Genomic DNA, 25,880 nt, shown 5'->3' with positions numbered 1-25,880 from the left:
AAGTGGATGTTAGGAAGAAGGTGTTTGCATTGGAAGTGGTGAGACACTGGCACAGGTTGAGGGTGGTGAGACACTGGCACAGGTTGCCCAGGGAGGTTGTGGAGCACAGAAGCACCCAATGTGATATTGGATCACACTGTGTGCTTCTGTGCTCCACAACCTCCCTGGAGCCGTTGAAGGCCAGGCTGGATGAGGCTTTAAGCAACCTGTTCTAGTGGGAGGTGTCCCTGCCTGTGGCAGGGCGTTGGAATTGGATGATGGTTGGAACTGGAGAGGTGGAAAGAAGGTGGAAGGGTGGTTGGGAGCCCCTCCTGGGGACTCTGCTTTCTGGGAGGGGAGTTGTGTTTCTGTATTACCTTTAACGTGTCTACTTCTGTACAGAGCTGTAAATGTTGTAACTACCTGCTTGTATATTGTGCTAAGCTGGGAATATAAAGCTTCATTTCTTAACTTCCAGACAGCTGAGTCTAGTCTGGGTGATTTCATAAGAGTGGGGGGTGCAAGTAACTCCCAAACCATCACAACAAAAGTAGCACTGAAAAAGCTTTAAACGTTCCTGGAGCCTGCATAAAGACTTACCAGGATGAGTCAAAATAACCTCTTTAAATATAGAAAAGCAGTCAATAAAAAGCTGAATGTTGAAAATTATTGAGAGAGGATGAAAAAACTCCAACTCTATCCTGCTCCAACCTATTCATGTGCACTGCTCAAAGAGAGGTTTCTTGATGAGGGACCTTCAGTGTTCCAAGGTTGCTTCCTTGGAGCGCTGTTCGCATGTCTACTGATCTGCTGGGGTCATGCTTTCTGAGGGCTCACATTCCTTGCCAACAAAACACCACAGATGAACGTTGCAAACGCTTGTGCCAGCCAAGCTTCACATCTGCATGCACTTAGAAAGGCAGTTTTCTTCTTGCTTTTAGTCATTTCTGGCCAACCTGGCAAGGCTCTGAAGCTTTGGACCATCTGTTACACCTGGCCAAGTAGTCTTCAGGTCCCAGGTGCTGCTGATGCAGTCCCACACACCTGCTTCCCTGCTGAACTGAGTCACTGGTGGCAGCATAGAATCCTTTGGGTTGGAAGGGTCCTCCAAAGCTTATCCAGTCCAACCCCCCTGCAGTCAGCAGGGACATCCTCCATTAGATCAGGTTGCCCAGAACTCCATAGAGCCTGATCTTGAATATCTCCAAGGATAAGAGCTTACCTACCTCCCTGGCAAATTGCTGCAGTGTTCCACCACCCTCATGCCAAAGAACTCATTCCTAATATCCAGTCTAAATTTCCTATCATTTCAAGCCATTGCTCTCATCCTGTCACTGCAGGCCTCTGCAAATAGTCCCTCTGCAGCCTTCTTGCAGGCCCCCTTCAGGAACTGGAAGGCTGCTGTTAGGTCTCCCTGGAGTTTTCTCTTTTCCAGGCTGCACAACCCCAACTCCCTCAACCTGTCCTTTAGCAGAGGTTCTTCAGCCCTCTGATCATTTTGTGGACCCACTCCATCAGGTCCATGTCCTTCCCATGTCCTTCCTCTGTTGAGTGCTGCAGAGCAGGATGCAGCATGCCAGGTGAGGTCTCATCAGAGGAGAGTAAAGCAGCACCTCCAGGGACAGTGATTCCACCACCTCCCTGGGCAGCCCATTCCAGTGCCAATCACTCTCTCTGACAACAACTTCCTCCTAACATCCAGCCTAGACCTCCCCTGGCACACCTTGAGACTGTGTTCCCTTCTTCTGTTGCTGCTTGCCTGGCAGAAGAGCCCAACCCCACCTGGCTACAGCCTCCCTTCAGGTACTACAGACAGCAATGAGCTCTGCCCTGAGCCTCCTCTTCTGCAGGCTGCACACCCCCAGCTCCCTCAGCCTCTCCTCACAGGGCTCTGCTCCAGGCCCCTCACCAGCCTTGCTGCCCTTCTCCAAACACCTTCCAGCACCTCAACATCTCTCTTGAATTGAGGGGCCCAGAACTGGACACAGCATTCAAGGTGAGGCCTAACCAGTGCCAAGTACAGGGGCAGAAGACTTCCCTGGTTCTGCTGGCCACACCATTCCTGATACACGCCAGGATGCCATTGGCTCTGCTGTCCACCTGGGCACACTGCTGCCACATCTTCTGCTGTCAGCCAGCACTCCCAGGTCCCTCTCTGCCTGGCTGGTCTCAGCCACTCTGTCCCCAGCCTGTAGTGCTGCTTGGGGTTGTTGTGGCCAAAGTGAAGAACCCTGCACTTGGCCCTGTTAAAACTCCTGGCATTGGACTGTGCTCATCTGTCCATGTCCCTCTGCAGAGCCCTCCTGCCCTCTGACAGATCCAATTTGAACCAAATTAGATGAAACTCTAACTTTTGAGCTTTCAATGGAGTTTACCCCTTTAAGCTCCTTCGACTTTTGCACTTTGTGGCAAATTTCCACCACTCTGCATTTGGAAGACCTACAGGAAGCATAATCATAGAATCAGCCAGGATGAAAGAGATCTCTTAAGATCAGCCAGTCCAACCTAGCACCCAGCCCTAGACAAGCAACCAGACCATGGCACTTAAGGGCCTCATCCAGGCTTGTCTTGAATATCTCCAGAGACCACCTCCCTGAGCAGCCCATTCCAATGCCAATCACTCTCTCTGACAACAACTTCCTCCTAACATCCAGCCTAGACCTCCCCTGGCACAGCTTGAGACTGTGTCTCCTTGTTCTGTTGCTGGTTGTCTGGCAGAAGAGACCAACCCCACCTGGCTGCAGCCTATGGTCAATGGTGATTTGAAGGCAGTGCAAGGTACTTTCACATGGCTCTGACAGGCTTTCCAGCAGCCAAGTTGCTCCTCCCTTCTGTCTTTTCCTCAATGTGTGCTCTTCTGATTAGAGGCAAAAATAGGGAAGTAGGTTAAAGAAAACAAAACTATTTCAGTAGCAGCTACTAAAGCTTACAATTAGCATTTCTTTTTGGGAATACAGAAGAAAAAGAATCCAACACATGAAATAAAAAGAAGTATTTCTGACAGAAATACCAATTCAAGACCATTAAAGCTCCTGCCCTATGAAGGATTATTTGTAACTTTAATTTGAGGATGTAAAGAAGTTAACTTTTCTTTTGCTATACTACACATGTTAAGGGGGGGGGGGGGGGGAAGATCAAAGAAAGAAAAGAATTGAGATTCAAATTGCATTTTTAAGCAAAAATGACAATGTCTTCCTGAGTTAAAATTAATCCTTTAATGATGAATTTCAAAGGTTTAAATACTTTCTGTGACCTTGGCTTTAAATAATTATGCCAAGTGGAGCTTTCCTTACATTCAGAAAAGATTCTGAATTGTTGATCACAGCCATTTTAATGGCTTCAGGCTGGCTGATTTCCAACATAATCCTCCCAATGCTGTTTGAAATTACAGAGCAAGAACCCGAGGCAGGTAAATGAACTGTCACTGGCACAAAGGCTGCTCAAACGCTGTATGCAGATCGCTCCCTTCCGCCACTGCACGTCGCCGCGCAGCGAAGTGCCTGGTTTACTGCACTGACCCCTAGGAAGGAGACTTCAACAGCTCTCTGCTTACATACACAGCATCTACCACAAGAATTAAATGGGGGGGGGGGGGGTGGGGGGTGGAGTTTAGCTTTTGAAATGAAACTCAGATGGTTTAGTTCAAATCATCATAGAATCATAGAATCGAGCAGGTTGGAAGAGAGCTCCAAGCTCAGCCAGTCCAACCTAGCACCCAGCCCTGCCCAACCAACCAGACCATGGCACTAAGTGCCTCATCCAGACTGTTTCAGCACCTCGAGGGACAGCGACTCCACCACCTCCCTGGACAGCCCATTCCAATGCCAATCACTCTCTCTGACAACAACTTCCTAACAACATCCAGCCTAGACCTCCCCTGGCACAACTTGAGACTCTGTCCCCTTGTTCTGTTGCTGCTTCCCTGGCAGAAGAGTCCAACCCCACCTGGCTACAGCCTCCCTTCAGGTAGCTGCAGACAGCAATGAGCTCTGCCCTGAGCCTCCTCTTCTGCAGGCTGCACACCCCCAGCTCCCTCAGCCTCTCCTCACAGGGCTCTGCTCCAGGCCCCTCCCCAGCCTTGCTGCCCTTCTCTGGACACCTTCCAGCACCTCAACATCTCTCTTGAATCGAGGAGCCCAGAACTGGACACAGCACTCAAGGGGTGGCCTGAGCAGTGCTGAGCACAGGGGCAGAATAACCTCCCTTGTCCTGCTGCCCACACTGCTCCTGAGCCAGCCCTGGATGCCATTGGCTCTGCTGCCCACCTGGGCACTGCTGCCTCAGCTTCAGGTCCTCTCTACCAGCACCCCCAGCTCCCTCTCTGCCTGGCTGCTCTCAGCCACTCTGGCCTCAGCCTGTAGTGCTGCTTGAGGTTGTTGTGGCCAAAGTGCAGAACCCTGCACTTGGCCTTCTTCAATCTCATCCCATTGGCCTCTGCCCACCCATCCAGCCTGGCCAGGTCCCTCTGCAGGGCTCTCTTACCTTTCAACAGATCAACACCTGCTCCTAGCTTGGTGTCATCTGCAAACTTACTGATGCTGGGGGGACTCTATCCCCTCATCCAGATCATCAATAAAGATGCTGAACAGAACTGGGCTTAAATCCCTAAAGTGATTTCAACAAGGGCAAGTGTAGAGTCTTGCACCCAGGAAAGAAGAACCACAGGGATCAGTATAGGCTGAGGACTGACCTGTTGGAAGGTAGCCAAGGATCTGGTGGGTCCTAGTGGATGGGAGACTGACCATGAGCCAGCAATGTGGCCAGGAGGGGCAATGCCATACTGGTGTGGATTAGAAGGGCTGTGGCTAGCAGGTCGAGTGAGGCTCTCCTGTGCCTCTACTCTGCTGTGCTAGTTTGAAGCTAGCTAGAATATCTTGGTGAGATGAACTTTGGTGAGATCACAGGCTGTGAGAGGGAAACAACGGTGATTCACTCCTAGGCTTGATGAGATGTATAAGAACTAGAGTGTAAATACAGAAAAGGGAGGTGCTCTCTGGGCTGTGGGCTGCATTTCTCTCTCTAAACTAACCTGCCATCTTTGACTAATCCACCTGCTTCCTAACCCCCCTGGCTGACCCTCCAATCTTCCTTGGGCATAAGGCAAGATCTGGGGTAAGGTAGAGAGGGATGGGAGAAGGTGGAAGGGTGGTTGGGAGCCCCTCCTGGGGACTCAGGTTTCTGGGAGGGCTGCTGTGTTTCTGTCTATAACTGTATATACTGTAAATATCTGCTTGTATATTGTGCTAGCTGTACATATAAGCATCATTCAATTTCCAGAGCTGCTGAGTCTAGTCTGGGTGATTTCCAAAGTGGAGGGGGGGCAGGGAACACCCAAACCATCACATCTGCCCTGATGAGGCTGCATCTGGAGTACTGTGTCCAGTTTTGGGCCTCTCAGTTCAAGAAGGAGATAGAACTGCTTGAGAGAGTCCAGCACAGAGACACAAAGATGCTGAAGGGAATGGAACAGCTCTGTGATGAGAGGAGCCTGAGGGAGCTGGGGCTGTGCTGCTGGAGGAGAGGAGACTGAGAGGTGACCTCATCAATGCTTATAAAGATGTAAAGGTGAGTGGCAGGAGGCTCTGCTGGGTGATGCCCAGTGATAGCACAAGGGGCACTGGGTGGAAGCTGAGGCATAGGAAGCTTCATTTAAACATGAGAGGGATTTTTTCCCTGTGAAGGTGACAGAGCCCTGGAACAGGCTGCCCAGGGGGGTTGTGGAGTCTCCCTCTCTGGAGACATTCCAAACATGCCTGTATGATCTGTGTGATCTGCTCTAGGAGATCCTGCTCTGGCAGGGGGCTGGACTGGATGAGCTTTGGAGGTCCCTTCCAGCCCCTGCTATTCTGTGACTCTGTGAACCACTTGAATTCAAGATGCTAGTAGGAGGGGGTGCTCAGACAGAGGCCAGTGACCCTGCTGAACAGATTGGAGAGGAAAGCCTTGATGTAGCTGAAACATTAATTTCTAGCTTCAAGCCTTTCACACAGCCCTTGCTCACTCAGTGCACAGAAGCAGAAGTAGATCAGCCATTGTTAGCAGCCAGACCCAATTTCCTTGCCTCTACTTTTTCTTCCTTAAGAACTTTCCCTCTTTTTAAGGTAGAAACACCTCATTTAGAGCAGAAAGGATGATTCTGAATATCTAGTCCAGCAAAGGAAACATGATCAGTTTGGTCCTTGGCTGGCTTTGCCTTTCAACCATTTGGATTTTTAAGGTCCTGCCAGCTCCTGAGCACCACACAGATGTGCCCATCCCACACTCACCATGGCTGGAAGGTGCTGCCCCAGCACTGCTCCCGGGGTGAAGCTACAGCAGCTGTCACTACGTCTTCAAAGAGAAGCCTTTCACCATGGAACCAGACAACTTCCCATGCTTGTGCCATGACTGCAGCATGCAATGTCAGACCCACAGCACACGTCTGGGTTTTCAACTGGAGTGACCCCTGGACATTTTCCCTCGGTGAAACTTTGCTCCTCTGACTTTGGGGGTGATCATGTCTGGGTTTTCAACTCGAGTGACCCCTGGACGTTTTCCCTTGGTGAAACTTTGCTCATCTGACTTTGGGGGTGATCATGTCTGGGTTTTCAACTCGAGTGACCCCTGGACGTTTTCCCTTGGTGAAACTTTGCTCATCTGACTTTGGGGGCGATCACTCCCCTTTTGCCAACCCACAAGGAGCAGTCCTGTGTGAACCTCTTACCTTCTCCAAGGCCCTCTCTGTTTCTGCTGCATGGATTTTTTTCAGGTCTAATGCCATTTTCTCTGCCTCCACTTTCAGCTTCTTCAGTGCTGCCTCATGGTCCCGAGCTGCCCTCTGCTTCTCCTCTTCCCGCTGACGGTTCAGCTCCAGCAGCTGCTGCGTGCGCTGAGCGTTTACCTCAATCAGCTCTTCCTTCAGCTGGTGGATTTGGTTGTCCATATCACAGATAACCTGAAAGAAAACCAAACCAAGTCAAAAACAACCACCACAAACCCAAACACACTTGGTTTCCTCAGACAGTCTGTTTAAGGTAGGAAGCTACAGGCTGGGGACTGAGTGGCTGGAAAGCAGCCAGGAAGAAAGGGACCTGGAGGTACTGATAGAGAGTAGGCTGAAGATGAGGCAGCAGTGTGCCCAGGTGGCCAAGAGAGCCAATGGCATCCTGGGCTGGCTCAGGAGCAGTGTGGGCAGCAGGACAAGGGAGGTTATTCTGCCCCTGTACTCAGCACTGCTCAGGCCACACCTTGAGTGCTGTGTCCAGTTCTGGGCTCCTCAATTCAAGAGAGATGTTGAGGTGCTGGAAGGTGTCCAGAGAAGGGCAGCAAGGCTGGGGAGGAGCCTGGAACACAGCCCTGTGAGGAGAGGCTGAGGGAGCTGGGGGTGTGCAGCCTGCAGAAGAGGAGGCTCAGGGCAGAGCTCATTGCTGTCTGCAGCTACCTGAAGGGAGGCTGTAGCCAGGTAGGGGTTGGCCTCTTCTCCCAGACAGCCAGCAATAGAACAAGGGGACACAGGCTCAAGGTGTGCCAGGGGAGGTCTAGGCTGGATGTTAGGAGGAAGTTCTTCACAGAGAGTGATTGGCTTGGAATAGGCTGCCCAGGGAGGTGGTGGAGTCACTGTCCCTGGAGGTGTTGAAGCAAAGCCTGGATGAGGCACTTAGTGCCATGGTCTGGCTGACTGGCTAGGGCTGAGTGCTAGGTTGGACTGGATGAGCTTGGAGGTGTCTTCCAACCTGGTTGATTCTATGATTCTATGATTCAAAGGATTCTCTATCCCTTTTCTTGACCTCTCTTCTTTCTCTTTTCCTTCTCTTCACACCTGCAGATGAATTCAGCTCCCCCTGCCCAACACAGGGACAGGGCAAGATTTGCTTTTATGGGTGAGGTGAAGACCTTTAATTTGTGACATGTAATCACCATGTATAATGCCCATGTCTCCTTTGGTTTTCCTTAAGTAATGACCTGCCAGCTTCTGATGAGATATCAATGTGTCATCAATCTTTATCACTCACTGCTACTGTGTTTCATCACAGCGAGCCAACACACACCAGGAAGGTATCAAAGAACATCCTCCTGGGGGTGAGGGAACCAGAGCACACTGAGAGATGCAGAGAATCCTCAAGACTCTGCAAACAGAGTGGAGATAAGACACACGACCTTCAAAACGCAAGACGCAGCCTTCAGAACCCAGGAGCGGCTTTTATGTGATCACAGATTATCCTTCAGTCCTCAGGAGCAAAACAGGTTGTGTGCCAGGGGTGCCAGCACAAGTGGGGACTGTGGAGAGGAGAACAGCAGGGAGCCAGCTCAGCACCTGCCTTCCACGGGGGAACATGAAAGGGTGAGCAGTGGAAGCTGTGCGTGGTACCGCTGCCTTACTCCTCGAGTACACATTGCTACTATAGCAGCAAGCACCTTTGTTACTTCAGATTTACACTGGTGTCTAACTCCTGTTAGCCTAACTGCATCTCTTCTGTAGCTTCACAGAACGGTGGGGGCAGAAGGGACCTCTGGAGATCATATCTAGTCCAGCAGTCCTGCTAAAGCAGGGTCACCCACAGCTTGTGCAGGATCACAATGTCTAGTGAGGCTTGGAGTCTCTGCAGGCTCCACAACCTCTCTGGGCAGCCTGCTCCAGGGCTTCATCACCCTCATAATAAGGAAGTTCCTCTTTAAGTCCAAATGAAACCTCCTGTCTTCTACTCAGTGCCCACTGCTCCTTGTCCTAGCACTGGGCACCACCAAAAAAAGCCCAGTCCCATCCTTTTGACCTCCACCCCTCAGCTATTGATCAGCATTGATCGGATCCCCTCTCAGGCTGCTCTTCTTCAGGCTCAACAGCCCCAGGCCCCTCAGCTTCTTTGTAGGCTCCCTCCAGTAGCTCCCTGTCTCTCTGGACCTGGGGAGCCCAAAACTGGACACAGTAGTCCAGGTGCAGCTTCATCAGGGCAGAGTATGAAGTAAAGGAGCATCACACCTGGGACATTAAAGCCATTGTCCTGGAGGATGCTGAAAGCACAGAGGTGGTTTTGTTCATAAATCTAACTCTGCAGAGGAGCTTTTTCACCACAGCTCTCACACAGCACTTCACTCTCCCTCCCCTGCCTCCACCACAAGTAAGTCTGCAGTTCCCTGGAATTCTTTCCCAAAGGATGTGATAATAATGAGATGAGAAACTGATGTTCTACCAGACAGATGTAGGTGACTCAGCTCAAGCTTATTAAAGGTTTCACAAGAAAACCTGATGGAAATTGCTGTGTATTTAAAGATCCCATTTCCCAGGAATGCCACTTGCTGATTCTGGAGCTCTGAAGTGATCTCTCTCCCCAGCTACTCTTTTCCTTTGTCAGACATTTTTAATACACTGCCTGTAGTCAGCTAAACCATTTATTTGCAGCCTCTGAGAACCACGTTACTACAAATCTCTGCAAAAGGAACATTCATTTCTGACCAAAGCTGGGCAATGACTACCAGATACATTGCCTTGTACATTAATATCCCCCAGGCAGATTGTTATAAATGCTGGGAGCTGAAAAAAACCCCAACAATCCAACCTCTAAGCTTGAAAGTTTGCCTATTTCCTTCATAGAATCATAGAATCCTACTGCCCACACTGCTCCTGAGCCAGCCCAGGATGCCATGGGCTCTGCTGCCCACCTGGGCACACTGCTGCCTCAGCTTCAGCTACTATCAGCACCCCCAGGTCCCTTTCCTCCTGGCTGCTCTCAGACACTCTGTCCCCAGCCTGTAGTGCTGCTTGGGGTTGTTGTGGCCAAAGTGCAGAACCCTGCACTTGGCCTTCTTCAGTCTCATCCCATTGGCCTCTGCCCACCCATCCAGCCTGGCCAGGTCCCTCTGCAGGGCTCTCCTACCCTCCAACAGCTCCAAACCTTCTCCTAGCTTGGTGTCATCTGCAAACTTACTGATGCTGGACTCAATTCCCTGGTCCAGATCATCAATAAAGATATTGAACAGGACTGGGGCCAGCACTGATCCCTGGGGAACACCACTAGTGACAGCTGCCAGCTGGATGTGGCACCATTCACCACCACTCTCTGGGCTCTGCCATCCAGCCTGTTCTTGACCCAGCACAGAGTGAATCTGTCCAAATCATGAGCTGCCAGCTTGGCTAGGAGCTTCTTGTGGCAGACAGTGTCAAAGGCTTTGCTGAAGTCCAGGTAGACTACACCCACAGCCTGCCCCACACTTTGAACTCTCTGGTGTAGTAGAAGACACTTTGTCTCCCCTCAAACCTTCAGTTGTGTCCTTTTGACTATCACAGCTGTAATGTGTGTTAAATAATACTCACCAGCTCAGGAACTTAGTGCAGGACTAACTTTTTGCTTCCATGCTTTCTTAGTTACTCACTGGCATTATTCCCTGCTCTGTCAAAGGTAAGATTCCTTGTGGGGGTGTGTGTGTGTGGAGAGATGGAACGAGCACATCATTTGTATACAGAAGGATAACACAGGCCACATACTTGGGCTGTACCAGCATTATCTCCACCATGTGTTTCACATAGTGTAATCTGCACTAGATCCTTTCCTTCCTTCCCTGATCTCTTCCTCTACATGGTGAAGTTTTTGTTAAATCTCTACACAGGCTGAAACTGCAAACTACATTTCATAGAATCATAGAATCAACCAGGTTGGAAGAGACCTCCAAGATCATCCAGTCCAACCTAGCACCCAGCCCTATCCAATCAACTAGACCATGGCACTAAGTGCCTCATCCAGTCTTTGCTTGAAGACCCCCAGGGACGGTGCCTCCACCACCTCCCTGGGCAGCCCATTCTAATGCCAATCACTCTCTCTGTGAAGAACTTCTTCCTAATATCCAGCCTATACCTACCCTGGCACAACTTGAGACTGTGTCCCCTTGTTCTATCGCTGGTTGCCTGGGAGAAGAGGCCACCCCCCACCTGGCTACAATGCCCCTTCAGGTAGCCTTTCAGTGGCTAAAGATAACCTACTACATCCTTGGAGACTGGATGAGGCACTTAGTGCCATAGTCTTGTTGACTGGCCAGGGCTGGGTGCTAGGTTGGACTGGATGAGCTTGGAGGTCTCTTCCATCCTGCTTGATTCTGTGATTCTATGTCTTTGGGAAAACAATGTCACCTCAAGATGTGAACAGGCTGACAGCCTGCCTGCCTTGTACTTAACCAAAGCAGCGCTAAGTCAAGGAATCATAGAATCACAGAATCAGCCAGGTTGGAGGAGACCTCTAAGATCATCCAGTCCAACCTAGCACCCAGCCCTCTCATAGGAATTGCACAGAGCTGTTGGAGCAAGGCCAGAGGAAGGCCACAAAGATGACCCAAGGGCCTTACAGCACCTCTGCTATCAGGACAGGCTGGGGGAGCTGAGGTTGTCCAACCTAGAAAAGAGAAGATTCTGGGGGGACCTTAGAGCTGCCTTCTAATACCTGAAGGGAGCCTACAGGAAGACTGCAGAGGGACTTCTCAAAAGGGTGTCTAGAAATAGGACAAGAGGGAATGGTTGACACTGGATCTTAGGAAGAAGTTCTTCAGGACAAGGGTGGAGAGACTCTGAAAAAGGTTATCCAAGGAGGCTGTGGATGCCTCTTCCCTGGAGGTGTTCAAGGCCAGTTTGGACGAGGTTCTGAGCAGCTGAGTCTAGTTGAGAAGTGACCCTGCCCCATGGCAAGGACGTTGGAGTAGATGACATTTAAGGTCCTGCCCAACCTAAGCCATGCTTTGATTCCACGAATCATCTTCCATTCTGAGAGTGTGCATTCTCATTTCCCCTCCACAAACCTTTTCCTGTTGCTTGGATTTCTCCCTTCTCAAACTTCCCCTCCCCCACCCTTATGTAAGTGAAACTAAACTATGGCCTTGCTCAGAAACTTCCTAAACTGTTTAATAAAACATTTAGGATAAGGAGCCACAGAATCAGTCAGGGTTGGAAGGGACCACAAGGAGCAGCCAGTTCCAACCCCCCTGCCATGCCCAGGGACACCCTACCCTAGAGCAGGCTGCACACAGCCTCAGCCAGCCTGGCCTCAAACACCTCCAGCCATGGGGCATCAACCTCCTCCCTGGGCAACCCATTCCAGCCTCTCACCACTCTCCTGCTCAACAACTTCCTCCTCACCTCCAGCCTGACTCTCCCCACCTCCAGCTTTGCTCCATTCCCCCCAGTCCTGGCACTCCCTCACAGCCTCAAAAGTCCCTCCCCAGCTTTTTTTGGAGGCCCCTTCAGATCCTGGAAGGCCACAAGAAGGTCACCTGGGAGCCTCCTCTGCTCCAGACTGCATGTGGTGAATAGTCCTAAAGGGCATAAAAATGGGCTTAAGCACGTCCTGTCTGCTTTACCTGCCCGTCTGCACTGCAGCCAGAGGCGGGAAAACAGGACAAAAGAAACGCAGGCAGCTTAGTCTCGTTGCCTGCCAGGGGTTTCATGGGGGCCGCGCCCCTGTCCCGGGGCAGGCGAATGCACCCCCGTTCTATGGAAGACAACAGCCTGGGGGTTCTTCCGTTTCTGTGTCTGCTTGGGTGATTGTGTGGCCAATGAGACCATTGGCCTCGGCCATTACCCTGTAATTGGGGGTGAACAGGGGAAAAGGGGCTGGCTGCTCACTCGTTCCTCGCTGATCTGCCACTCGCCCGCCCGTCACCTCAGCCGCCTCAGCCGCCTCAGCCGTCCCAGCCGCCTCAAGCCACCTCAGCCGCCTCAAGCCACCTCAGCCGCCTCAGCTGCCTCAAGCCGCCTCAGCTGCCTCAAGCCGCCTCAGCCGTCTCAAGCCACCTCAGCCGCCTCAAGCCACCTCAAGCCACCTCAGCCGTCTCAGCCGCCTCAAGCCACCTCAAGCCACCTCAGCCGCCTCAGCCGCCTCAAGCCACCTCAGCCGTCTCAGCCGCCTCAAGCCACCTCAAGCCGCCTCAGCCACCTCAGCTGCCTCAAGCCGCCTCAGCTGCCTCAAGCCGCCTCAAGCCACCTCAAGCCGCCTCAAGCTGCCTCAGCTGCCTCAAGCCGCCTCAGCCACCTCAGCTGCCTCAAGCCGCCTCAAGCCGCCTCAGCTGCCTCAAGCCGCCTCAGCCACCTCAGCTGCCTCAAGCCGCCTCAAGCCGCCTCAAGCTGCCTCAAGCTGCCTCAAGCCGCCTCAGCCGCCTCAAGCCACCTCAGCCGCCTCAGCCGCCTCAAGCCACCTCAGCCGCCTCAGCCACCTCAAGCCGCCTCAGCCACCTCAGCCGCCTCAGCCGCCTCAGCCGCCAGCGGATTTCACTTTGTGGCCCACGTGGAGTTTTGCCACAGGACTTCTGCTGGATATTTTCCTGCCTATGTTTTGGGCCAGGGGCTTTAGGACTAGCGAGTATTCTCCATTCTTTGTGCAAGCTGCTAAAGGACTTTCATCAGCCTCACAAGCGGCCAATGGAGCCACCGCACTCTCTATTGAAGACATCTCTGAAACCAGTCAAACTTCCACTGTGCAGAGGCATTCTGTGACATAGTTCTGCTAACCGCACCCAAGAACTCGTGTGGAGAGTTGGAAATAAGCTTGGGGCAATTATTTTGGGTATATTAATAAATAGTTCATAACTTTTCAATCTGCCTAATTGCATTTTACCCCAAACTCAGATTTCAACTAGACCCATTTACAACACAGCTTTTTTGTAGCCCACTTCAGATCCTGGAAGGCCACAAGAAGGTCACCTGGGAGCCTCCTCTTCTCCTCACTCAACAGCCCCAACTCTTTCAGTCTGTGCTCACAGCAGAGCTGCTGCAGCCCTCTCAGCATCCTCCTGGCCATGCTCTGGACACACTCCAGCATCTCCACAGCCCTCTTGTCCCAGGGGCTCCAGACCTGGATGCAGTACTCCAGGTGGGGTCTCAGCAGAGCAGAGCAGAGCAGAGGGGGAGAATCCCCTCCCTCACCCTGCTGGCCACACTGCTCTTGCTGCAGCCCAGGCTCTGCTTGGCTTTCTGGGCTGCAAGTGCACACTGCTGGCTCCTGTTGAGCTTCTCCTCCAGCAGCACCCCCAAGTCCCTCTCCTCAGGGCTGCTCTCCAGCCTGGAGTTGTGCTTGGCATTGCCTCGACCTAGCTGCAGGACCTTGCCCTTGGCTAACTTCTTATAACACAGGGAAAATTGATTCATAAATGATATCACAAGCCAAAACAGAGACTGGGTGAATTCCTGACTCAACTCTTACATCTTTCTCCTTTACTCCATTCCATATTCAGGAACTCTTATAAGAAGCCACTAGAAAAACTCAACCTCTTCTGCTGCCACGTGGCAGAAGTAACAGCTCCAAGCCTCTAGGTTCAAAACCAGGGAGTCAAAAGACAGTGGGCTGAATGCCTTAGGTAAAGCAACAGTAATTAATATGCAAAGGAGCATTAATGTTGGATCTAATAGATGGCAAAAGCAGATTTGGTTCCATTAGGAGAGAAAGAACTTGAAGACGGGGTGATGGCAGCGAGACTAATATGATTAGATGAGTCCTTTGGAGCAACTTCACTGCTGGTAGGATGATGTTAAGAGACATCTAATCTCTCCAAAGTGACTGGGAAAGGCTTACATTGGGGATCACAGACACAGTTCTTGTCAATTACTTTAAAACATATCTAGTTCTCCCAGCCAGATTATCTTTCCCATAAACAAATTCACTGGCAGAAGCAGCTTACAACTGAGCAACTTGCTGCCTGAGACAACTTTGGGTGACAGAGATGCCTTCAAATCACTAAAGGAAATGGATCCCAAACTCTCCATCACTCAAATCCTTCTACTCCACATGCCAGGTTTAATAAGCTGTTCTTAAGACTTAAAGGTAGGCAAATTAGGGCTGCTAGGACAAAAAAAAAAAACAACACAAAAAACAAAGTGACAAAATTCTCAGCTGAGAAAAAAACACAAAATAGAACCTTCAGAGCAACTGTCTGCTAACCCATCTGGGGAATGACAAAAGGCACAAGGTCGAAGGAGAGGATTCTGCCACTCTACTTCGCTCTGCTGGGACCCCACCTGGAGTACTGCATCCAGCTCTGGAGCCCCTGGGACAAGAGGGATGTGGAGATGCTGGAGTGTGTCCAGAGAAGGGCCAGGAGGATGCTCAGAGGGCTGCAGCAGCTCTGCTGTGAGCACAGACTGAAAGAGTTGGGGCTGTGCAGGCTGCAGAAGAGGAGACTCCCAGGTGACCTTCTTGTGGCCTTCCAGGATCTGAAGTGGGCTACAAAAAAGCTGGGGAGGGACTTTTTAGGCTATCAGAGAGTGCCAGGAGTGGGGGGAATGGAGCAAAGCTGGAAGTGGGAAGAGTCAGCCTGAAGGTGAGGAGGAAGTTGCTGAGCATGAGAGTGGTGAGAGGCTGGAATGGGTTGCCCAGGGAGGTGGTTGAGGCCCCATGGCTGGAGGTGTTTGAGGCCAGGCTGGCTGAGGCTGTGTGCAGCCTGCTCTAGGGTAGGGTGTCCCTGGGCATGTCAGGGGGGTTGGCACTGGCTGCTCCTTGTGGTCCTTTCCAACCCTGACTGATTCTATGATTCTAAACTCCAAATCTCACTTCTCATGCTTAAGATCTGGCAGCAGGATGCTTCTTTAGCTAATTTGTACAACTGAATCCTCGCTGCCAGTAGCAGGTTACTTAAATTCTTTTCCTGGCTGTTTGAATCAGTTTGTGAACCATATCTACCAAATAGTTTGTGTGGCCCACATAGTAACTTGAGTCCAAGAGCTGCTGTGGGAAATCATAGAATGGCTTAGGTTGGAAGGGATCTTAGATATCATCTAACTTACAGTACCTGAAGGGATTCTAGAGGAAGGCTGTAGAGGGACTTTTCAGAAGGGTGCCTATCACTGAGACAAGAGGAAATGGTTGGAAGCTGGGGAGAGTAGGTCCAGACTGGATCTCAAGAAGTTCTTCAGTACAAGGGTGGTGAGACTCCAGAATTGGTTACCCATGGAGGTTGTGGATGCCTCCTCCGTGAGGGTGTTTAAGGTCAGGTAGGATGAGGTGTGAGAAGTCAATCAGAATGATGTTCTGTTCAATACCTTTATCAATGATCTGGACCAGAGGATTGAGTCCAGTATCAGTAACTTTGCAGATGACACCAAGCTAGGAGCAGCTGTGGAGCTGCTGGAGGGTAGGAGAGGCCTGCAGAGGGACCTGGCCAGGCTGGATGGGTGGGCAGAGGCCAATGGGATGAGACTGAACAAGGCCAAGTGCAGGGTTCTGCACTTCGGCCACAACAACCCCAAGCAGCACTACAGGCTGGGGACAGAGTGGCTGAGAGCAGCCAGGCAGAGAGGGACCTGGGGGTGCTGGGAGAGAGTAAGCTGAAGCTGAGGCAGCAGTGTGCCCAGGTGGCCAAGAGAGCCAATGGCATCCTGGCATGGATCAGGAGCAGTGTGGGCAGCAGGACAAGGGAGGTTCTTGTGCCCCTGTGCTCAGCACTGCTCAGGACACACCTTGAGTGCTGTGTCCAGTTCTGGGCTCCTCGATTCAGGAGAGATGTTGAGGTGCTGGAAGGTGCCCAGAGAAGGGTGACAAAGCTGGTGAGGAGCCTGGAACACAAACCCTATGAGGAGAGGCTGAGGGAGCTGGGGGTGTGCAGCCTGCAGAAGAGGAGGCTCAGGGCAGAGCTCATTGCTGGCTACAGCTACCTGAAGAGAGGCTGTGGCCAGGTGGGGTTGGGATCTGCTGCCAGGCAAGCAGCAACAGAACAAGGGGACACAGTCTCAAGTTGTGCCAGGGGAGGTCTAGGCTGGATGTCAGGAGGAAGTTGTTGTCAGAGAGAGTGATTGGCATTGGAATGGGCTGCCCAGGGAGGTGGTGGAGTTGCTCTCCCTGGAGGTGTTGAAGAAAAGCCTGTCTGGGGCACTTGGTGCCATGGTCTGATTGACTGGATGATCTTGGAGGTCTCTTCCAACCTGGTTGATTCTATGATTCTCTGAACTATTCTTGTACTAAACCTAAGACTTAAACAAAAGCAATACAGACTTCACTGTGCAGAACAGGTCCAAAATGTAATTGTTAGTTGCTACCTTTTATGGATCAAAACCCTACAGCCCATTTTGGTTGTACTGCTGTGAGTAATGAAGTGAAAGAGCTCAGTATCCTTTTTCACCTAAAATGTCCAGAGTGATTCCACAGGGTGGCTGTGCCATTCTCCAAACAAAAAAGCATTTTGTAAAGGGACTCTTAATCCACACAGAGGCAAACAACCAGCCCAGAGTATCCCAAATGGAACAGAAACACAAACATGCAAACAGTGTGACCGGGCAGAGGTTTCCTATGGCATCCCTGTGTGTGTATCCATGTATGACAACCCCACAGCTACAGAAACTGCTAGCTAAGACAGAGACTTCTATTCCTGTTTCAAAGGAATAACTCAGAATTCTAACTAAGAATATCTGTGCTGAAACAGTGTCATAAAAAGTGTGGGTCCTAAGCCCACAGCCATTTGCCTGGAGGGAAAAAACAGACTTGAAAGTCAAAAAAAAAAGAAAGAGAAAAAAAAAAGAAGGTTGCTCCCTCACTTTGGCCTCTTTAAAGTGCCAATAAACGTGCTGTAGGTTATTTGGAAGGAAAACATGTGCTGTTCATTTTTAACAGGTAAATTGCAGAAGAAAAGACAAAGTTGGCCAAAAGTTGAAATGAAAATCTGTGGCCGCTGCAGTTACAGGGAGGAGAAATGGACCAAATGACTGCAGGCTAATTAAGGCTAACTAACTAACTAAATGTTGCCTTTGGTTTTCAGGAGCTCCTACCTCAACCCAAGGAAGCATTTACTTGGATCAGTTTCTGAGGAAAGGGATGGAGCATGACCATGTCTTTTACAGGCACTGATGGAATATGTGGACTTCGCTCTCTCCCCCTCAAACTGCATCTGCCTCATCACCCTTCAGCTTCATGCAGTGTTGAGGGCATTTTAAAGTCACAAAGGCAAGGCAGTGCAGAAGCTAAGATCAAATCCATTCTGGATGTATTCCCTGAGGCTCAGCTCCAGAGCCACTGAGGTGATGCCTCAGCTGTTTTACAGCAAGTGACTAACATCTCCCAGTGACGAAGTTGAAGGAACCCTGCAGTGCTCCTCACTGCCATGCACACCCAGGCTGCTGACCTTTTAATGACTACTTCACTTCTCAAGTGGACCAAGACACTCTTCAGATGGAATTTCCACACATTTACTGCATTGAGCTATGCTGCCTTCAGCTGGAGATGGCTGCACAGGCCTGGAACACAAACCCTGTGAGAACAGGCTGAGGGAGCTGGGGGTGTGCAGCCTGCAGAAGAGGAGGCTCAGGGCAGAGCTCATTGCTGTCTGCAGCTCCCTGAAGGGAGGCTGTATCCAGGTGGGGTTGGGCTCTTCTGCCAGGCAAGCAGCAACAGAAGAAGGGGACACAGTCTGCAGTTGTGGCAGGGGAGATCTATGCTGGATGTTAGGAGGAAGTTGTTGTCAGAGAGAGTGATTGGCATTGGAATGGGCTGCCCAGGGAGGTGGTGGAGTCGCTGTGCCTGGGAGTGTTCAAGCAAAGCCTGGCTGGGGCACTTAGTGCCATGGTCTGGTTGCTTGGCTAGGGCTGGGTGCTAGGTTGGACTGGCTGAGCTTGGAGCTCTCTTCCAACCTGGTTGATTCTATTATTCTATGATTCTCTTTGCTATGGTTAAATTTGCTTGCATTTAAGATTAACCAAACAGCAGCCTTCCCCCCCAAGCCTCTGAGCAGCTCCATGGCGTTAGCTCCGACACAAACTGTAGGGTTAGATGATCACAACGATCCTTTCTAGGATAACCACCCCAAATCTGAGGCTGTAACAGCCCTATCTGAACCACCAACACACAGCTTTGGGCTCTGTGTGCCAAGACTTCCTCAGCATTTTCTCAGCCTGGAGAGCATTAAAGGGAGTGCACACATCTGAGCGGTGAGCGACATGAAGCCATCAGCTGAGCCCTGCTCAAAGGGAGGTTTGTTTCCTCGTGTCCCGTGTGATGTGACAGAGATGGATGAGGTACACATAACTTTTATTATTGGGCACTGGATTATTTTTGAAAGGAGATCAGTCCAGTCAAGGGACAGGAAGTCTGTAGTAAAAACAAATCTCACTTTGATGAGGAGGAATTAAAAGGGAAATAAAGAACAAAGTAGAGACACTCAGTGATTCAGTGTGACAATGAGTCCCTTTCTACCCTCAGCCAGAAGTGGTGGGTGAAGGATCCCATCCCAGCCACACAGCAACCAGTGAAGCACTTCTGTAAAATACCCTGCTGAAAGTGGGAATCCAAACTGCTTCAGGTTTCATATTAACAAACACAGCTTCAGAAAGTCCCCAGGAACAGACAAGTTTTGCTACTGTCACAAAAAGAAGAGATGCATCCAACATGAAAGAATGCTGGAAAAGTAAACAAAGACTATTTGTTTGCAGCTGTAAGTTTAGCACAGAAGGTATAGCTGTAAGAACTTCAAAGTGTGCACTGCTGATTGGTGTTTAAAACAAACTCAGTTCCTATTAAAATGAGGCTCACTAACTGCAGTTTCAAGGCATAGCAATTTCATCTCGTTATGGTTTTAGAGAACCAGCCCCACGGTTTTCACCCTGAAGAGAGAAAAGAGTTTGGCAGGCAAGTGCAGCACCAAGGACCAGGCACAGTCCTAATGGCTCTCTGATCATAGAATCATAGAATCAACCAGGTTGGAAGAGACCTCCAAGCTCAGCCAGTCCAACCTAGCACCCAGCCCTAGCCAGTCCACCAGACCATGGCACTAAGTGCCTCATGCAGGCTTTGCTTCAACACTTCCAGGGATGGTCACTCCACCACCTCCCTGGGCAGCCTGTTCCAGTGCCTGACCACCCGCTCAGGAAAGAGCTTCCTCCCAACAGCCAACCTAAACCTCCCCTGACACAACTTGAGGCCATTTCCTCTTGTCCTATCATTAGTAATTTGGCAGAAGAGGCCAGCTCCAGCCTCACTACAACCTCCTTTGAGGTAGCTGTAGAGGACACTACGGTCCCCTCTCAGCCTTCTCTTCTCCAGACTAAACAACTCCAGCTCCCTCAGCAGCTCCTCATAGGCCATGTTTGCCAGCCCTCCTCCCAGCCTTGTCACCCTTCTCTGCACCCACTCCAGCACCTCAATGTCCCTGCTCTACTGTGGTGACCAAAACTGAAGCAGCACAAGGCATTCAAATTTAGAAACTCAGGTTTTTAATGTCATCTGCTAAATAAAGCTCAGCAATCAACTCCATTCCATCCATTCAAAGCAGCTATAGTGAAAATGTTTTTGCTGTACCAGAGTCATTTCAATGAATAAAATGTTAAGAATTTATTCTCCACTTTTTTCTTGTGAGCAGTAAAATCAGCAATTTGTCACTGTTATGAATCCTACCACTGCCACAAATGTCAGGCACATTACCACATGGGTAATGATGTGGCAGAGCCCAAATTAACAGGGATAAGTAATAAACAGCTCTTTAGCTTTCACAGCACAATCTATTACACTGGCAAGTTTAAAATGCCTTTTGGGTAGGAACACACAGACCCATAAATATGGTAATTAAGGGAGCAGATAAATGGAATGGTGTGAAATGAAGTGAAAATCAACAATGGTTCAATGACCAACAGGTTGGTCTCATCTCCTAAGAGTGCTGATTGAACCTTCCTCAAAGCTTGGGGCTGTGCAGGCTCCTCTGCCAGCACCACCAGAGTTGCAAGTGGTCCTCATCTGTAATCTAGGACTTCCTGGGAACAGTAAAATATCAGCCAAGCTAAAACTCAAGGACTCATTTTATTGTATGTTTCTCTAGTATTTTGAGCATATTTTCATCAGAATATCTTTGGAGGAGACCTTCAAGCTCATCCAGCCCAACCTTCAAGCTAGCACTGCAAGGCCACTACTAAACCATGTCCCTAAGCACCAGGTCATGCCATTTAAACACCTCCAGGGTTGGTGACTCCACCTCTGCCCTGAGCAGACCATTCCAATGTTTGATAACTCTGCCAGTGAAGAAATATTTCCTAACATCCAGCCTAAACCTCCCCTGGCACAGCTCGCATCCACTTCATAGAATAGATCATAGAATCAACCAGGTTGGAAGAGACTTCCAGGATCAGCCAGTCCAACCTAGCACCCAGCCCTGGCCAAGCAACCAGACCACGGCACTAAGTGCCTCATCCAGGCTTGGCTTCAACACCTCCAGGGACAGCAACTCAACCACCTCCCTCCAGTCCTGTTCTCACCCTTGAGGGTAAACAACTCTGCCTCCATTGCTGTGCTACTGCAGAGCACAGCTTAACTAGAAGACTTCTTTCTCCTATATGTGACCACATTGCAGTGATGAGGGCAAAGTTATTATCCTGTGCATGAATCGACTGCTCACAGTTAGAAATCAGGCTGTGTAACAGCAAGTTAAGTATTCTCTTAGAGCAAAACTGCCACACAAAGCAAAACTGTGCTCAGTACCCTGCAGAGCACACAAGGAATGGCAGCTCTCTGGACTCAGATGAATGTTCAGCGCCAGAAGTGACGCAGAAGCAGTTGCAGATGGCAACCACAGTGCTAAAGGCAAAATGTTTGCTGTTCAGCAGGGTAAAATCTGAACCTTTCTATTAACAGAGCTTACACAAAGGTGCATCAACTCCATCTCAACACAATCCGAGCTTTTCTCACCTTTGCAAATGCACCTCTGACATCCCTCTTCAAAGTGCCCACCAGGAGTCGTAAAGTAGGTGTTGGGCTGCTAACTTACATATTTATTCTATTAATTTTAACAGCATTAAGCTGCTTCTAAATGTCAGACTTCCTTTGTAAGACTTTCACTTGGACTGTTTCAGCACTCTGTATGCTCTGAAAAATGCCCCTAACATTTAGGCATCTGATCAAAGTACGTTCCTGCTAACTGTGCTTAGCTTATATCTGCTGGGGTGTTAGTTAGAGGTGGGAGAAGGTTTAACACCCCCCTGTAGAGTGCTGCTGGAGGCCAAACATCACTCTGCTCCATATTCAAACCATGGCCACCTCCATTTGTATCACCTCCAAAGAAGTCCAGCACCCTTTAGGTTTTCTTTCTTAGCAATGCACTCACTTTATCTTGTCTGCTCTTGTTCTACAGCTTAAGCATTTCCTGAAACATCATGGAAGGGCTGACTCATGAAGAACAATAAAGAGAAGTTTCCTTCTGCCCAGCCTCATTTTCAATCAAATGAGAAGTCTCTTCATGTCACTCTAGAGAAACATGCTTAGGCAATGTGTCCCTAAGTATTCCAGATCCCAAACTCTTAGAATCATAGAATCATAGAATCATAGAATCAAGCAGGTTGGAAGAGACCTCCAAGATCATCCAGTCCAACCTAGCACCCAGCCCTAGCCAAGCAACCAGACCATGGCACTAAGTGCCTCATCCAGGCTTTTCTTGAAGACCCCCAGGGACGGTGCCTCCACCACCTCCCTGGGCAGCCCATTCCAATGCCAATCACTCTCTCTGTGAAGAACTTCCTCCTAACATCCAGCCTATACCTACCCTGGCACAACTTGAGACTGTGTCCCCTTGTTCTATTGCTGGTTACCTGGGAGAAGAGGATCAGGGTTGGAAGGGACCACAAGGAGCAGCCAGTTCCAATTCCCCCACCATGGCCAGGGACACCCTACCCTAGAGCAGGCTGCCCACAGCCTCATCCTTAAACATCTCCAAGGATGGGGCCTCAACCACTTCCCTGGGCAACCCATTCCAGCCTCTCACCACTCTCAGGGTTCATCTCACTCTTCACTGACTTTGCCAGAGACTTCTGAAGGCTGAAAAGTAATATGCAGGACACAGGTATGCAAAGGCCCATTGGAAGGATCAGCACCATTCTTGTTTCTACATCTATGTCTGTGCATGAGAAAGGGGGAGCAAATCTGCTGTGACACAGTGTGAAGCTAAGCACAAATGTTGATCATTTTCTCCCCCCAAAAAAGTGCACTGAGTGCACTGAAATAGATCTGGACTTTGGAAGAAGCCAGCCAGCTCCTAAATCCCAGTTAATGTAAATGGCACTCAAGCTACAAACTAGTGGGCTTAAAGAAAGGAAGGGGGGGAGGGGGAGAGTGAAGGAGAAGGGGGAAGGAGAGAAAGAAAGAAAGAAAATCAGACATCCATTTGAACAGCTCCACACAAAGAGCTTAAAATTAACAGAGCTTATTTTGATTTCTTCATTTACATAAGTCCACTTGATTCTAATTTAGTTAACAGCAGCTAGGAAGCAAAACTTCAGATAGGTTAGTTATTGTCACTGTCTTCCTAAAGGAAAAGAGATCTTTAGTCAGAGGGAAGAACTTCAGGCACACACATGTACCTCAACAACACCAGGCATGGGTGAGAAAGAATCCTTATGTTACAGGTTGCTGACCAACCTGTGAGTGAGAGAAATGTCAATACACTCTCCAGTTAACAGTTCTAAGGCCTGAAAAAGCCTTGTCCCTTTTGCCTGGAAGAAAGATCCAGAACAGTCTCTGAGTACCTGATGTGCTGCATTTGCTTTGAAAAAAAAAATCAGTGAGTTGAACACTGAAACATTCTCTCTCAGATTCACTCTGTGCTGGGTCAAGAACTGGCAGGATGGCAGAGCGCAGGGAGTGGTGGTGAATGGTGCCACATCCAGTTGGCAGCTGGCACCAGTGGTGTGCCCCAAGGATCAGTGCTGGGAACAGTCCTGTTCAATATCTTTACTGATGATCTGGATGAGGGGATTGAGTCCAGCATCAGAAAGTTTGCCATGACACCAAGCTAGGTGCAGCTGTGGAGCTGTTGGGGTGTAGAAAATGCCTGTAGAGGGGCCTGGCTGGGCTGGATGGGTGGGCAGAGGCCAAGGGGATGAGATTGAACAAGGCCAAGTGCAGGGTTCTGCACTTTGGCCACAACAACCCCAAGCAGCACTACAGGCTGGGGACAGAGTGGCTGGAAAGCAGCCAGGAGGAAAGGGACCTGGGGGTACAGATAGATAGTAGCTGAAGCTGAGGCAGCAGTGTGCCCATGTGGGCATCAGAGCCAATGGCATCCTGGGCTGGCTCAGGAGCAGTGTGGGCAGCAGGACAAGGGAGGTTCTTCTGCCCCTGTGCTCAGCACTGCTCAGGCCACCCCTTGAGTGCTGTGTCCAGTTCTGGGCTCCTCAATTGAAGAGAGATGTTGAGGTGCTGGAATGTGTCCAGAGAAGGGCAACAAAGCTGGGGAGGGGCCTGGAACACAAACCCTATGAGGAGAGGCTGAGGGAGCTGGGGGTGTGCAGCCTGCAGAAGAGAAGGCTCAGGGCAGAGCTCATTGCTGGCTGCAACTACCTGAAGGGAGGCTGTAGCCAGGTGGGGTTGGGCTCTGCTGCCAGGCAAGCAGCAACAGAACAAGGGGACACAGTCTCAAGTTGTGCCAGGGTAGATATAGGCTGGATGTTAGGAGGAAGTTCTTCACATGTAGACTTCTCTGCTTTCCTCCGTGGAAGAATTTAAAGCTTCATTTCCTGTATTTCAGGATGGGAATGGAAAAAGAGTCCCTTTGGCTTGGGTGCATTAAGGTGTCCAGCAGGTCTAGGGTGGTTCTCCTCCCCATCTGCTCTGCGCTGCTGAGACTACACCTGGAATCCTGTGCCCAGTTCTGGGCTCCTCAGTTCAAGAGAGACAGGGATCTGCTCAAGAGAGTCCAGCAGAGAGCTATGAGGATGATGAAGGGATTTGAATATCTCTCCAACTGAGAATGATTGAGAGCCCTGGGGCTGTTTAGTCTTGAGAAGAGAAGGCTGAGAGGAGATCTTATCAACATCTATCAGTACCTGAGAGGTGGGTGTCAAGATGAATGTGCCAGGCTCTTTTTGATGGTGCCCAGCAACAGGACAAGGAGCTATGGATATAAGCTGGAACATATGAGATTGAACCTCAACAAAACAAGGGGGCACAGTCTCAACTTGTGCCAGGGTAGGTATAGGCTGGATGTTAGGAAGAAGTTCTTCACAGAGAGAGTGATTGGCACTGGAATGGGCTGCCCAGGGAGGTGGTGGAGTCACCGTCCCTGGGGGTCTTCAAGAAAAGACTGGATGAGGCACTTAGTGCCATGGTCTAGTTGACTGGATAGGGCTGGGGGATAGGTTGGCCTGGCTGATCTTGGAGGTCTCTTCCAACCTGCTTGATTCTATGATTCTATGATTCTATGATTCTATGGACATGGAAGACACTTCTGTGTGGTGAGGGCGACGGAGCACTGGAGTAAGCTGCCCAGAGAGGTTGTGGAGTCTCCTTCTCTGGAGACTTTCAAGGCCTGCCTGGATGTGTTCCTGTGTGACCTGCCCTAGATGATCCTGCTTTGGCAGGGGGTTTGGACTCAATGATCTCTGGAGGCCTCTTGAAACCCCTAACAATCTAGGATTCAGTTCTGAACATTAGAGCATAGTTTCTTCACTCTGAAAGTGAAGAAAAGCTTCTGACATTTAAGGAAGCACAGGACTTTCCTGCCACAGAATACAGAAATGGAGGCTAAAGATCTCTGCAGCTGCCTGAGAAGTTCCACTTGTCAATCTGATAGGGTATGTCTGTGTCCAGCATCCCCTAAATCAAAGCTTTTAAGAAACATTTGCATTCAGATTCAACGTGTACTACTAAGTGTCAAAGCATGAGCACTCCCTGACCAACATGTAATTCTGATTTAAATGCAGACCTGATGTGTGAGAGATTTAAGGATTATTACAGACATTCATCTCTATGAGGCAGCAAAATTAAATGCATTATAATTCCTAATTTGCCCCTAGAAGAGGCTGTATTGTCTAGGAGGAATGGCTTTGCCCTGTCGACTACTGAAAAGGCTTTGCTCTAAGTTAAAAAGCCAAAACAACCCTACCCCCAAGTAAAACTCACCCCAAAAAGCATCACAGGCTTCTCCTTTGGGTGAATTTGTTTCAATCACTGCTCGAAACACATCTGAATATTCCAGAGCTTTCCCCTAACAGATCC

At 50.0% G+C, this 25,880-nt stretch overlaps 1 protein-coding gene across 5 annotated transcripts in view; it reads right to left on the bottom strand.

Moving 5' to 3' along the window:
• The window catches only part of CEP112 (centrosomal protein 112), a 257,461-nt gene that overhangs the window by 97,714 nt on the left and 133,867 nt on the right, over window positions 1-25,880 (bottom strand). For all 5 annotated transcript variants that reach the window (XM_064150629.1, XM_064150624.1, XM_064150626.1 and 2 more), the window contains one exon: window positions 6,683-6,913. In XM_064150629.1, the coding sequence (XP_064006699.1) occupies window positions 6,683-6,913 (231 nt within the window). The remainder of the gene's footprint in view (window positions 1-6,682; window positions 6,914-25,880) is intronic.

This window comes from Pogoniulus pusillus, chromosome 11, assembly GCF_015220805.1.
Source record: "Pogoniulus pusillus isolate bPogPus1 chromosome 11, bPogPus1.pri, whole genome shotgun sequence".
NCBI classification, from domain to species: domain Eukaryota; kingdom Metazoa; phylum Chordata; class Aves; order Piciformes; family Lybiidae; genus Pogoniulus; species Pogoniulus pusillus.
The sequence above is the reverse complement of the archived record's forward strand: the minus strand, read 5'-3'. Positions and strand labels throughout refer to the sequence as shown.